The sequence below is a fragment of the Hyposmocoma kahamanoa genome, unplaced genomic scaffold (assembly GCF_003589595.1).
Source record: "Hyposmocoma kahamanoa isolate Upper Pololo Valley unplaced genomic scaffold, ASM358959v1 270, whole genome shotgun sequence".
NCBI classification, from domain to species: Eukaryota; Metazoa; Arthropoda; class Insecta; order Lepidoptera; family Cosmopterigidae; genus Hyposmocoma; species Hyposmocoma kahamanoa.
In genome coordinates, this window is record NW_020653770.1 from 3,043,638 (window position 1) to 3,058,226 (window position 14,589).

The 14,589-nt window shown below is 36.6% G+C and overlaps 1 protein-coding gene across 2 annotated transcripts in view; it reads right to left on the minus strand.

Moving 5' to 3' along the window:
- LOC113229039 (orexin receptor type 1-like) overlaps positions 1 to 14,589 on the minus strand; it is a 288,399-nt gene that overhangs the window by 17,528 nt on the left and 256,282 nt on the right. For both annotated transcript variants that reach the window (XM_026462516.1, XM_026462515.1), the window contains exons 7-8: positions 13,088 to 13,244; positions 11,951 to 12,063 (exon numbers count right to left, since the gene is read on the minus strand). In XM_026462516.1, the coding sequence (XP_026318301.1) occupies positions 11,951 to 12,063; positions 13,088 to 13,244 (270 nt within the window). The remainder of the gene's footprint in view (positions 1 to 11,950; positions 12,064 to 13,087; positions 13,245 to 14,589) is intronic.

Here is a 14,589-nt window from a genome sequence, read left to right on the forward strand (position 1 = left end):
CGAAATTCGAAATTTAAAAAAAATAAATCTAATACGATCGCTGGCCAGCACAACTTCTACCTCCGGCAAACTCGCGTCAAAGCTCAATGCAAGACAAAGCAGTTTCGAATTGACGATATATTATGTAAACATTTTTATTTTCGTTTTGTCAAAACTTTTTAATCAGCTACCCCTTGCAATACTAGTTATAAATCTAAAAACTTACAGATGCGATGCGTACGAAATGTGCGGTAAATGAGTGTAAAAATACGTCAGACAAACATAAAATAGATACAAACATCACATTCCACAAGGAAGTAACGCGTTTCAACTTGTATTTTTATATAAATATTCACTAAAACCGAAAATTAATCTACTATTAAAACTAGCCTACATGAATTTGATTTTTGCCTCACTTGTGACAGTTCGTTTGATATGAAACTATCATTCTATGCGTTATTAAAGTTATTATTCTAAGGTTGTACCCGTACAATAGTATATAATTAAGATGTTTTTTATGATACCAAGTGAAGTTTGCGCAAGATGCAGTGCTACTCAGAGTTTTAAATCGTAAAGATCTGACGGTCACTGCCGGTGCGCCCATTACCCTGAGACATAAGTTGACAAGTCCTATGTGTGCTTATAATTTCACCAAATTTACAGGGTACCTAGTTTCAGCTATTCAATGTAATTATATTAATAGTATTTCAATTGTTGTTGTTTACTTTTGTTAACTAAATAATAAGAATTCGAACTCCGGTTCAATTGAAGCCTTAAGTGTGAAGCTCGGCTTACTGTTAACAATGAAGTATTTTAACTATTAATAACAAAAATCGAACACTTGGAAAAAATCCTTCGATGGTTCCGCATGGGTGGATCCGCAAAATGGCGGCTATGTGGTTGCGCAAATTAGAAAAGCATTCAGTTTAAATACAAGTTTTTATAAATAAAAATTATTATTCTACATAGCTAAATAAATACCCTCCGTACTACCAATAAATATGTACATCTCAAATGTAATGCAGTACTACACCGCAAATCCTGCACTTAAAAAGCACTAATGAAATTTTTGGTGTACTTGGATAAATATGATAATATTCCGTTTGAGTGGTTCTAACCTTTACCATGAAATTACTCCTTAAAGTATAGTTTATAAATATTTATATTCAGGGTAAACTTAAAAAAAGCTACTTACGGTATGTTTTCTATACATAAACACCGAAATCACCAGCCCAAACAATAACACACACTATTGTCGTGACGTATTTTTGAAGTTGTTTATTTTTTTAAATGACAGACCCAGGCATTAAAAACCTTATGGTTTGCTAGAGTAGTTACCGAAATAGCAATTAATATTAGTTTTTTACCTGTTATAACTTCGATATCCGATAAATCGGTATAAAATCATCACCGGCACCTCTAGGTGTGGTATGCGTCTACGGCTGCATGTATCGCGTGAGCGGCTAGCAAACCGTGGCAGACGCTATGCCAATTAAGCCACGGAACGAACCAGCGGACCTTACGAATGTTTCTCTAAGTGAAGAAATAAATTTCGGAAATGACGTATCGAAGGAATTTTTTCTAAGTGTTCGACCTTTGTTATTACACATGGCGCACTATAAGTTTCCGGAACTGGCCACTTACATAAACAATATTTAAAAAGTAATTACAATTACAATGGCAATTACATTTGTCTGACGTGTCGTGTCGTGACGCGTCAGAACGGTATCGGTATTACGTTTAATATGGTTAGATTTATATTAGTGTTATCTGCCGTGACGGCTTGTGTCGCATCAGAAGCGATCCCGATCTCCGTCACGACGAGTATAGTTGCCATCATCACAAATTGAATACTTTCTTCATAATCTCAATCAGAATCGGATGATTCTGATTCATATCTGACGATCTAAAGACAGTATTGCTTTGAACGTGCGATATTATCGTTCTTTTAAATTTATGCTATCGCTTTTTAAGATATTTATTTTATTAACAATATGTGAATATTGCTTCAAAACTTTATCACTATAATAATATTATATTTAAAAGAATGCAAGATTAGATATTACCCCACTATATAATCTATATTTTTCTTGTATTGCTTTATTCTAGTTCTATGATAACGTTAGATATTTGCTTTGATGTTTTGCGACGTACTTTAACAAATGTTAAAACTTCATTTCTACCTCGTATATTACTTTACTTAAGGCGATTTCAACGCGAGCCTACTATTTAGGACGTGAAATGTAGGGGAACGTCACTATTGTAGTATATGTATTGTAGTCTTCTGAAGACTACAATACATATAAATGTGAACGCTAGTCATGACGTCAGACACAACACGTCACGTCAGACAAATTTAAACGCGGTTTTAGACAAAGCTAATAAGCAAGTTAAACGTTAAGGTATTAAAAAAAACAACTCTCAATATTGTATCTCTTTCTTGGAAATTGCATCGACCGTAAAAAACAGCTAATTGTAAAGTCTTTTTCTTCCAGCTTGCAGACAATATAGGGTGGTTTTAGACAACATATATGTAATACTACGTCAGCTAAGGTAAATACATTAGGACTTACACCCGGGTTTTAATTATTTTTGCAGCATAAATTTTAACTGTCACTGTATAGGCTTTAGTGAATTATTTGAAGTTTTTAGCTGTAACACCAGACAAAGCGACGTTTGCGCAATTTTAGTAACAATAAATCTACGCTATGTACGTCAGACGAGTAACCTCATGGGGAAGATTTAAGGCCAGTCCGCCACATTGGTCATATAAAATTTACAACATGCTTTTTATTTTGATTACCAGTATTAAAACCTTTGTATTTTTTTATTAATATGCCAGACAACCACACCTATTGTCGGTCTAAAACTACTGAATACCGTGTAACTATGAGTACTATAGCAAAGGAATTTTACTCCCGGTCACCACACACAACACTGAAGCCAGAACCAATGAAATTTTCATATCCAAAAATAGACCAACCAAGAATCGAATCCGAGACTTCTTACCCAGTGCATTGTAAACTGTTGGGCCACCGAGCTAAAAATAAACGCAATATTTGTGGCATGGAGAGTGATGTTTATAGATGACAGAAAATATTACAGTAATCCCCACAATTTGCTTTTATAAACAACAACAAATGAATAATAAAAAAATTTATAAATGGTCAGAAATGAATTTTTTGTTTCTCAAAATATTCTCCGTTAGCATTTTTTCATACGAATGAACCAATTTTGAAAACATTTATGCCACTCCTCAGTGAGAATCTCTGAAACATATTTTTCATACACTTCGGCTGCTTCAGGTGACGAAAATCGTTGACCGCGTAACTGGTTATTAATTTTTGGAAATGAATAAAAGTCACAAGGTGCCAGGTCGGAACTGAACTGTACGCGGGATGGCTCATAAGGTTAACGTTAGTCACCTTCAAATATTCATTTGTCTGTCTGGCCGTGTGAGAACTGGCATTATCGTGGTGCAAGATGAAACGGCGTTTACGGTTATTTTTTCGGAGTTTGTCAATAACTTCCGGCAAATAAATGGTCGTCTACCAATCACTATTCACGGTACAACGATTCTCCAAAGGAACAGTAGCCACGTGTCCAGTTTTATTAAAAAAAGAAGCAATCATCCGCACTCAGGCACTTTGCACGCGCGCCACTTTGATTGGTTTCGGCTCATCTCGAAAGATCCATACGCTCGATTGCTGCTTTGTTTTGAGATCGTAACTATAAATCAATATTTTGTCACCAGTTACTAAAATGACGCCACAATGTAAAAACAAGTGACAGTTAGATGAAAGAAACTGTATTATACAGCCAAAAAGTTCCATTTTCAAATGTTGTAATTACTTTTTAAATATTGTTTATGTAAGTGGCCAGTTTCGGAAACTTATAGTGCGCCCTGTGTATAAAAGAATTTAATTTGTAAAGTTTGTCACTTAAATGAATTTGACAGGAATTGATGCATCATTCGCAAATCAAGAGGCATTATGGACACGATTTGAAAAAGTCATTGGCGTAAATTAAAAATAGTAAAGGACCTAAAACGCTCTCTTTAGGAAGCCCGGTGTTCGCTAATGCCGCTAATGACAAACTTGAAATCTGATTAGGGCGAATTTATTGTTTTTATAGCCACATCAAATTAATTCACTACGGCTGCTTAATTACGCTATTTCAAGGAAAAGTTTGTGTGATTACTATTGTGGGTAAAGGTCACACAACACAAAGGCTTCTGCAATGTCTAAAAATAGAACGGTGGCTGGTAGAGGAGTTTTGTTTATTTCGGGAACTTTGTGAGTATTAAAAAAGTTTGGAACTTACTCCGACATGCGGATTCCCACGTGATGCTTCTCTTAACCCAGGAGTTCCTAAAGTGTGCCCCAGGGCGCCCTGCGTCCTGATTTTGATTTAAAACGGAATCGATCCGATCGGGTAGTCTCGAAATCAGATGGGTTTCTGAGCGAGAAGATAAACCTGATTCCTACTACATCTTTCTAATTTCTGAGTTAAATTAACTATTGTTCCTATTAGAAATGTCAAAGTTTCCGATCGGCCAGTTGTGTAAATGTGTAATATTCCGATCAAGAGAGGCAATTAAAATCAAGCTGCTGGTGTGCCGTACAAAGTTAGAAAGGTCGCCGTGAGGCCGTGACTCCGAAATCTTAAATATTGGCGGGTATAAATAAAAATAATAAAATATAAAATATCTTTATTCTCAGACAACTAAATGGTCCATAGATTGTTACTAAACAAACTCTTAATAACTATGTTAGTATAGTAATAATAATGAATAGCAGATACACTACTGTCGGCTCGGTCACCGAGGCGCACGTGTAGCGTGCAGCTCGTTGAACCTGCCTAGCGCAGCACTGTCAAGCCTTCCCGCGACAACTTGCAGGAGACTGTTGGCGCTTCCCCGCATTCTGCGTATTAATGAGGCAACTTTTTTGCGCAAAAAAGTCGTCTGTGTGCGCAGCTGCAAACATACCTGACGCACTGCAGTGACTAGGAAGCCCCACCATCAACCGGAACAGGTTGTTATACAATATCCGCAGGGCGCTGTACGATCTTTGAGTATAACTAGTCCATAGACTGCTGGTGTAGAACGTTTGGCAATATGCCTTGAAAAGCGTGACCTTGACATCAAGTGAACAACCAGCAAATCTCCAAGCCAGCATATTCCCCCTTACAGACAGCGCCCTGCGTTCCCTTTCTATATCGCAGTCATCTTTCAGGTCTTCGTTCACAATGTGCCCAAGGTACCTAAACCGCGCAACTCTTTGCAATGGCGAACCATTGAGGTAAACAGGAGGGACTGAGGCAGGAGGTCTGTTTCTGCCGTTAAATACCACGAGCTCACTCTTTTTGGAGTTGTACTTCAGACCATGTTTTTCAGCATAAGCCTCACAAATAACCACTAATTTATGCAAACTGCCAACTGTGGGCCCCAGCAGCACCATGTCATCGGCGTAACTTATATTATTAAAGCATACATGCTCTGTGCGGCATCCGACATAGGTGCTGCTAAGCTCTCTGAATATAAATCAAATAATTAAAGGATATCCTCCACTCTATATAGGATTTATCTAGTCTGTGGACAAGCACCATGAGTGTAACTATGATGTTAATATAACAGCGCTTACTATACGGAAGACGAAGTAGTACTTATTTCTTTCGACTATCGCCATGACATATTATTACTAAGCTTGTGAGCGCGCGTCAGTCGAAAAAGATTGGGAACCCCTGCCTTAACCTTTACTATGAAAGGTACAATATAAAATCCACACTTTTTAACAGAACACGGTCATATCCATGAACATTTTTTTTAATGTAAAGTAGGAGGTAAATGAGAAGATCAACCACTTTATGTGGTAGGTGATTTTTGATGCCCATAGACATTAGCAAAATGTCAAATTATTAATTAGCTACGGTGACTGTGGTCAAATCACGACTATCACTTTTCGTCGAACGCAATAGCTTTTATATTTATAATTTCAATTACATTTTTCAGCAATTTCTATTAAAATTAAGAAGATTTCAGTTAATGGATATGTACTTTCTAATGTAATTTGAGAAATTTTTTGACATACGTTGTACCTCGGTACGCAATTGTGCCCAAAAATGAAGGGATCTTTAATATTGTTGCGTTTATTTTTTTTATTATTGTTCTTTCTAATTATTACTTTTGTTTTTTCTTTTGTGGTTTTATTTGCGGTAGTTAAATAAGTGCCATTTCTTTTCCTATTTCTTTCTTTCTAGTAGTAATCTAAAAAATCCTCCATTGTTCGAATAATTAATTGCTTTTGAATGGAAAGCGAGCACTGTTTTTACGCGGCTGACGCTATTTTAATATCATTTAAGAGATAACATAAGCGCTACATTTTGCTTCATTACCGAAACATCGTTCAAATGTTGATACAACTTCCAAATGCTAGCTATTTATATAGTATTCACGACATGACAGTGAAATTAGACGTTTTGTTTCCGTTTCCTTTCGCTGTTCCATATTCAAGTTTAAAATTAGAATAATAAAAGGGACGTTATATATCTGTGGCTGTAAATTATAAACGTAATTTATATTCGTCGACGGTTTAAATCTCAGTGGCAGCTTGTATCTATTACCGGATTTCATCGAGTATATAACCAGAAATAGAGAGGAAATAAGTGAAATCCCTGGCAACCCATCAGGCAAATGGACCTATTATCATTTTTAAATATCAACTCTCGTTTGCACTGAAATCAGAAATTAGAAATCTGAACTAGTGCAGCGCCAACAACTGACCTATGTGTACGTCTCTGTGATTTCCAAAAAATATTTTGTACTTAATAATATAATATCTCTAAGTATGGGGTCTGTTCCATTCAGTGGTATAGGAAAAACAGCAAAACATCTAATTACAAAACAAACGGACTCACACCTCATCGATTGACGACACTCGTCAATTGTTTCGAATTCGGGCTGGCCAATCGGAGCGCAGCTGTCACCGTAATGGTTTGGCAGATTAGTTTTCAAAGAAATTAAAAAACATTTCGTCTCTATTTCTGGTAAAATACTCGATTTTACACAATCGTGCTCGTTACTCTTCATAAAATTTGACGAAACATTCGTGTACGAGTGCTAACGTCAACTTATTGTTCACACTTTCGTGGTGTATTCTATTTAGGCACGGTTTGCTACTCGTGTTACCCGAAAAACTGTTCCCGACGCGAGCATACAAGTAGCGTGCGTGGTACGTTGCGAGCGCATTGTTTACAAACGGGTATTCGTGTTTCAGCTTCTACGGGGTTATTTGTACAGTACTAACCACCTCCCAGGACTATATTACCAATATCATAAACAACAACCTTTGTTTCGCGACTGTATTTGGTAGTAAGGTAGTATGTTCAAACGACCAAGTTTCCTCCCCGACCTCCGCCTCCTGCATTTTGCATCGGACTGGTATTCACGCTAGCGCTGTCTTTTGTTACTTCACAGAGGTATCTATATCTAAAGCGATCTATTTAAAAAGTATGTTTTAGTATGGAAGTAAAAAGTGATGGATTGTTAAGTCACGGAAGAAAATTTGTTGTTTACGATGTTTGTAATATAGTTAGTCCTTGGACGTGGTTAGTACTTCATAAACATTCTTGTGTAAAAAACTTATTTTTGCCAAAAAGATGATATAAATAATAATAACGCACTTATACCCTATACTAGGGAAACCTTGTATCGCGGATGCCGTGGACACACACATAGATAACCACAAATTACACCCAAACTCACGAGAGAAATAAATAAGCCGTACCAATATTCCTCCCGGCTCGGGAATCGAACCCAGGACCTCTGCGTGGTAAACCAGCATGGCAACTATTCGGCCACGGAGGCAGTTAATTGTAAATTGCATCCTCATATATTTAAAATATGTTTGCCCAGTCCTGGAGTGTAACGCTGGAATCGTTTTCGGTAGATGATCCTGAAGGCGTCGGTATTTTAATGTGACATCCCCCAAAAGGAAGCAATCACGTTCTCAAACGGATTACATCTATGGTATTGAACGAATATGGAAATTAGGCACAAAAGCCACAAAAGAGGAAGATGTTAATAGGTGACCTAGATGTTAAAATATAAAGGATTTTTTTATTGATACGGTTTAAACACAGGATGTACAGACGTTGACATGTAACAAAATAAGTGTATTTTCACAGTGCCCACTAAAAAAAACATAAGACAAGGCGTATTTTATTACGCGCCTTGAACGCGTGTCATGTGCGCGTACATAGGGCGCACTATCCGGAACTGGCCACTTACGTAAATAGTATTTAAAAAGTAATTACAACATTTGAAAATGGAACTCTTTGGCTGTAGAATACAGTTTGTTTCATCTGACTGTCACTTGTTTTTACATTGTGGCGTCATTTTAGAAATTGGTTGTCTATATCACCGTGAAAATTTTCGTAGTATGATTTTCTACGACTTTAATTGTAGTTCAACAGCTCAGCGGAGCTTCGCTGGGCTTCAGACTGCTTTTCTAAATGAAGCACTATGCAAGACGACTATTTACAGCTAGCTTGCAAAATTCAAACGCGGTCGTGTGAATCTCAGTGACGAATTTCGTGATTGTCGCCCGCCCACTACTGTGAACAACAAAAACATCGATGCTGTGCGCCGTATAATCAAAATAGGCAGGCATGTGACATATCATGAGAATCGAACCCCTTTTTTGGCATGAGTCAAATACAATCAATACTACACAAACATTTGGGTGTGAAAAAGCTGTGCTCTCGGTGGATCCCACACAATTTGACTGAGGTTTAAAAAACGGATCGCGTCACTTGGTGCAATGCCATGCTTACCAGATTCAACGAAGGGGCGTAAAATTTGGTGTGGGATATAGTAACAGGTGACGAAATATGGATTTATAGTTACGATCCCAAAACAAAGCATCAATCGAGCGTGTGGGTCTTTAGATGAGCCGAAACCAACCAAAGTGACGCGCGTGCAAAGTGCATTACGGAGAATATTTTGAGAAACAATAAAATCATTTCTGACCATTTATAGTATCTTCTTATTCATTCCGGAAACTTATAGTGCGCCACACGTATATGCGCCTCAGACGCGCTATAGTGAATCGATTCAAACGCATGCAAACATCGCGTTGCAAGCAAGAAGCTTATATACTCCACGCAGTTTACACTTAGAATCGCATGTAGTTGCTTCATATCCAAATACTAACTGAAATTAACAAACAAAACTAAAATTAAAACTATCTTTTATCAAAATGCGCGATACATACGCGCGTAAATGCATAGGCGCCAAGGAAAGTACGAGTATTGAGTTTGAAACTATTTGATATGACTGAAACTATTAATGAAACTAATGGAGAAACTATCTAGCCGGTAGCAATTAGGATGTTTTTTAATTTCAACATGGAAGATGGTTTCTCCGTACCACCAGTTTGGGATCCAGTATTTCCTCTGGTGAAAAATCCCAAACAGACATAAGACTGCAGTACTAATTAATATGTTTTAATTTACTCTAATTTCCAACATTAATTAATAATAAATTTAACTCAATAAAAAACTATATTGTTAAAATAAAATAATTTGCAAAACATAATGTAGCCTTGAATGTTCTTTGTAAAATGAACAATAAGGTATTTAATTAATAACTTTTGTAACTATAGTGAAAAAATAGTGGGATTTGCATTAATATTAGACATAACTGGTTGATGACTGTACCACCTCAGTCAACAGTGGGGCCTGTAAAGGGCCCAAAACGTCGGTTTGTTTGAAAAACAATTGAAATCCGGAAAAATACTTTCATTTCCTAAAGTACGAGTATATTATAAATTTACTCACGTGCACTTCGACAGTATTAGGTGTAATGTATTTTATATTATACCAAAAGACGGGATGAACAAATTGTGCGTCTAGTGGTAACGACACGCCCCTCTATAGCAGCTGCAATGCCCCTCAAAGCTTAGATTGCAAGGATATGACTGCCACTGCGCCTGCACTCTTAAACCTAAAGGGTTTGTTTGAGTGTTGCTCTTCTCTTAACTTTTAGAAGAGTACCAAACATACAAAATCCATATCCTCTCATCCTCTATCGACATTTAAATTAGCATTCTTGGGGCTACCTCAAGACGCAACCCAAGCTCTTATATATGTATGTATATACTATAATCACTGATGTCGGGGATGATACCATCTCCAGTAATCAAGACCCTTCACTTGATTGATTAAAACTTAATAACAACCTTGAGCCGTAGGACTTAAGTCCTGAGTGAAGTCAATAAGTGGAAAGTGTGACTAGTCTCAAATGGGTGTATGAGTAAAAACACGGCGTATTTTATACGCGCCGACCGAGATAGTTTTAATTTTAGTTTTGTTTGTTAATTTCGTTAGTTTTTGAAATGAAGCAACTACATGAAATTGTAAGTGTGAACTCCCATGGAATATATACGCTTTTTGCTGGTAACGCGATATTTGCGCGGGTTTGAATCGATTCACTACAGCGCGACTGCGGCGCGTAAACGCGGAGATTTATATATACACATTGGAAATAAAACTTTTCTATATTGCGTATATTCGTTTTTTCAAACAAACTATCGCTTCGAGCTCTTTACAGGTCCCGGCTGATTGCAACGATGTTAGTCACAAAGCAATTGGAATTTTGGTTTGTTTGATAAGAACAATCACGCGATACTAGATCCGATAAAATGATATTAACTAGAAGCTCAGGAGGTGGTGATTTTTCACTTCATCATACTCTGAGTTGCAACGAGGAGAGTAGCAGACAGAAGAAGGGACGACCATTCTGGTGGTGCGGCGCTTACTAGGCTTCGGACTTAGTCTGATAGTTCAAATAGTTGTTCGTGGTAGAATGGTTTATTATTTAATTTGTAAATCCAGTAAAATAAACCTAGGTTGATCTTTGTCACTTTTTTAAATATCCTTAGGTCTGATCCTACATAATAGTTTCATATTCAAAATGATTTTCTATTTTGACTAGAGCTCCATGTTCATCACATATAAAGCTAATTATTGTGATAGCTTTATATATTTACATTACATTGTATAAGCAATAAACAATTAATGAAATTAGTAACAAATTTCGAGTCCACAAATTGGCCGAAATTTCTATGGACTTTCGCCAGTAGAGATACCTTAACAGGGTATTTATTATATTGGGAAGTTTTGATGTTTAATTGGAATGTTATGTTTGTGATATAATTTTAAATCTAATATTGAAATTCCAAGCCTTTTAGAACTTCTACAGAATCAAGACTAACTTTAAAGTGAAATCAATTTGAAGATATTAATTTTGAAGGTTAGTATTACTAAACGAACAACGTTTTGGGATGACGAAATGACTTTAGAGCGTAGACGAAAGTTTGTTATATAGTATATTTGTAACAAGCGTGGTAAGGAGGCAATTACGAACGGAGGGACAGATTGAAACGACCCAACCGTTTGTAATTGCTGTTCTGTGCGTGTGGTGCACAATGTTATTCATCACACTTGCGGAGAAGTAAAAAAAAAGAAAAATTAGACCTTAAAACGTTACAGTTTAGTCATATTATATTTACAAAATGTTAAATATCTCAAACGCAATCTTTTGTAATAGCAATATATTAAAACTTTCTGCTTGAACTGAAATAAAAAATCTTTTAAATTTACGTGAATAAATAACCACTACGGCCCTAAGATAAAAATATACTTAAGACCAAGTGTGATGATAAAGTTATAACTGGAATGTAACTTAAACCTAACGAATATATAGACAGGAAAAATAACACACTTAATGAGCACTCAGATTCTGCTACACTCTTTAAGCTAAGCATTATCGAAGATCAAATGAGATTTCAAGCTATATGGAAGAGTATCTAACCCTCTGACCTAACTAGAAGGCACGTCTGCAAACCTAGGAAAAAAATTCAAATAAATAACTAAAAGCTATAGAAGAGAAAAACGGAGAAATACTTACCACTCATGAAGTTGTATATAAGAGGGTTAACGGCAGAGTTGGCGTAACAGAGCACGTGTGAGATGAGAGCAATACACGTCATCACATGGGTCTGCTCGACGGAGTAGGCTACCCTGTACACAACAACAATAAATAAATACCCGAAAGAAAACGTTTCGGATGATCACGTTAATTATCTGGTCGTAACGAAGGAAATTCCCCGTACAATTTCCGGAACTGCCAAAGGTATCGAATGATGAAAATCGATGGGTTTAAACAATTACTTGTTTCCTGACCTTTAAGTAATTGTACCCGGGATGCCTCTTTAGTGTTCAGAGCACCGAACGTTAAACAAAAGGCTAGAGTGGAATGAAATACAGTGTACGGTTGCATGACAATGTTTCATTGAATTGTGACAACTGTCACTTCGAATCTAAATCAACACCGCCACCGTGTGTTAACCATGCCACACGGACTGATTGAGACTATTTTAACCGCTCACGCGATGCGCTCATCCTACCGCAAAGTGGCGGCTATTTGGTTTCGCAAATTAGAAAAGGATTCAGTTTAAATACAAGTTTGTATAAATAAAGATTATTATTCTGCATTGCTAAATAAATACCCTCCGTACTACAACAAAAACATTTCAAATAAAATGCAGTAATACACCGCAAATCCTGCACTTAAAAAGCACTAATGAAATTTTTGGTGTACTTGGATAAATATGATAATATTCCGTTTGAGTGGTTCTAACGTTTACCATGAAATTACTCCTTAAAGTATAGTTTATAAACATTTATATTCAGGGTAAACTTAAAAAACGCTATTTACGGTATGTTTTCAATAAATATACACCACAATCACCAGCCTAAACAATAACACACACGATTGTCGTGACTTATTTTTGAAGTTGTTTATTTTTTTTAAATGACAGACCCAGGCATTAAAAACTGTATGGTTTGCTAGAGTAGTTACCGAAATAGCAATTAGTATTAGTTCTTTTACCTGTTATAACTTCGATATCCGATAAATCGGTATAAAATCATCACCGGCACCTCTAGGTGTGGTATGCGTCTACGGCTGCATGTATCGCGTGAGCGGATAAATTAACAGTATGTTAAGCATTACTTTATAACAGTCTCAAACTATATAAATTACCTTAGTACAGACAACAGATGCACAGGGAAGTAGCAAACTGCAAACATGATGACGACAGCGACGAGCATCTTAGCAGCTTTACGGCGCGAGCGCAGCTGGCCCTCAGTTGATGCATTTGCGTGGATAGATGGCGTTGTGCGACGGTTCACCGTTAGCCCTTGGAATATTTGCAATAGTTAAGAGAGGGTGATTTAAATCCAGCTAGATCCAAACGATAGTGATATATTTTAATGCACCAAAAGAAATTAAAGTGTAGGTATTTCAAACCCGACACTAGATACTATAGACATTGTTACGTTAGGTTTTTTTTTTAATAATATCAAATGACGGGACGAACAAGTCGTTTCTGTCCTTAGCAGTTGCAAGGCCACTCCGATCTTTAAATCGCAAAGATCTGAGGAGCATTGCCACTGCGCCCACTACCCTGAGACATAAGTTGACAAGCCCCATGTGTCTGTAAATTCACCAGCACCCTTGCCATTTAAACCACTGTTACTACAAATTAAATGTTAAACTTTGGACAAATAATTATTAGAAACTGCGGTTTCAACGGGTACACGTAAAGACAGAATCTACGAGTTGTATATTGCCTTACGCGGTTAACCCGGCAGGTCGTTGGACTGAATTGAAACTTTTAAACAGTTTATGTTTAGAGGTCAATGCGCAGTTATATTTTTATATAAAAAAAAAGATTTTAAATGTAATTTGCTTACTTTGACTTTGATCTGCAGGTAAAATGAGCACTGATAGCTTAGTAATATAGTAGTAACTATATGATCACCACAAATTATAACACGAAGACCAACTGTATTAAAGAACTAAAGGATATTCCAGGATTCGATGTTTTTGGTCTTCTATAGTTGAGGTTTGTACTTGCCCAGTAGCGTAGTCGTGTGTCCATTAAGTAGCACAGCACTGTCTAAGGAAGGATCTACAGTCTCTGTTCTCTTTTTATGTTGTACATGTTTATTTAAGCACAATATCCGTTAGAGTTCTAGTCAGCATTCAGATGCCATTCTCGCTAGTGTTTAGCAGTGTAGGCATAAACAGAGTCTTTGGGTATTCAAGGTCGTTGACCTACCACTAATAAATAGCACTTCGAAACTAACATTGTCACTAAGCGAAAAGGTCGCTTTTTTCAAATTTAAACTAATAACACATAATAGTAATAAAAATAAATAATGACAATACACTCATCTCACTAAGGAAAATCCTGTATCTTAGATGCCATGGACATACACATACATAACCACAAATTACACTCAAACACATGAGAGAAATAAATAAGTTCATATAAATATTTTTCTTGGCCTGGGAATAGAACCCACGGTAACCGTTCGGCCACGGAATCAGTTATTAACAACAGAAATGGATACTCCCGACAGATATTCATTTTAAACAGCATTTGCCTTTTAAATCTCTTTTGATATTTGTTAAACATACTAAGGTCGAAACGTCTCAAAAGAACTTTCCAGAAATATCTATAATCTACGCTAAACTAG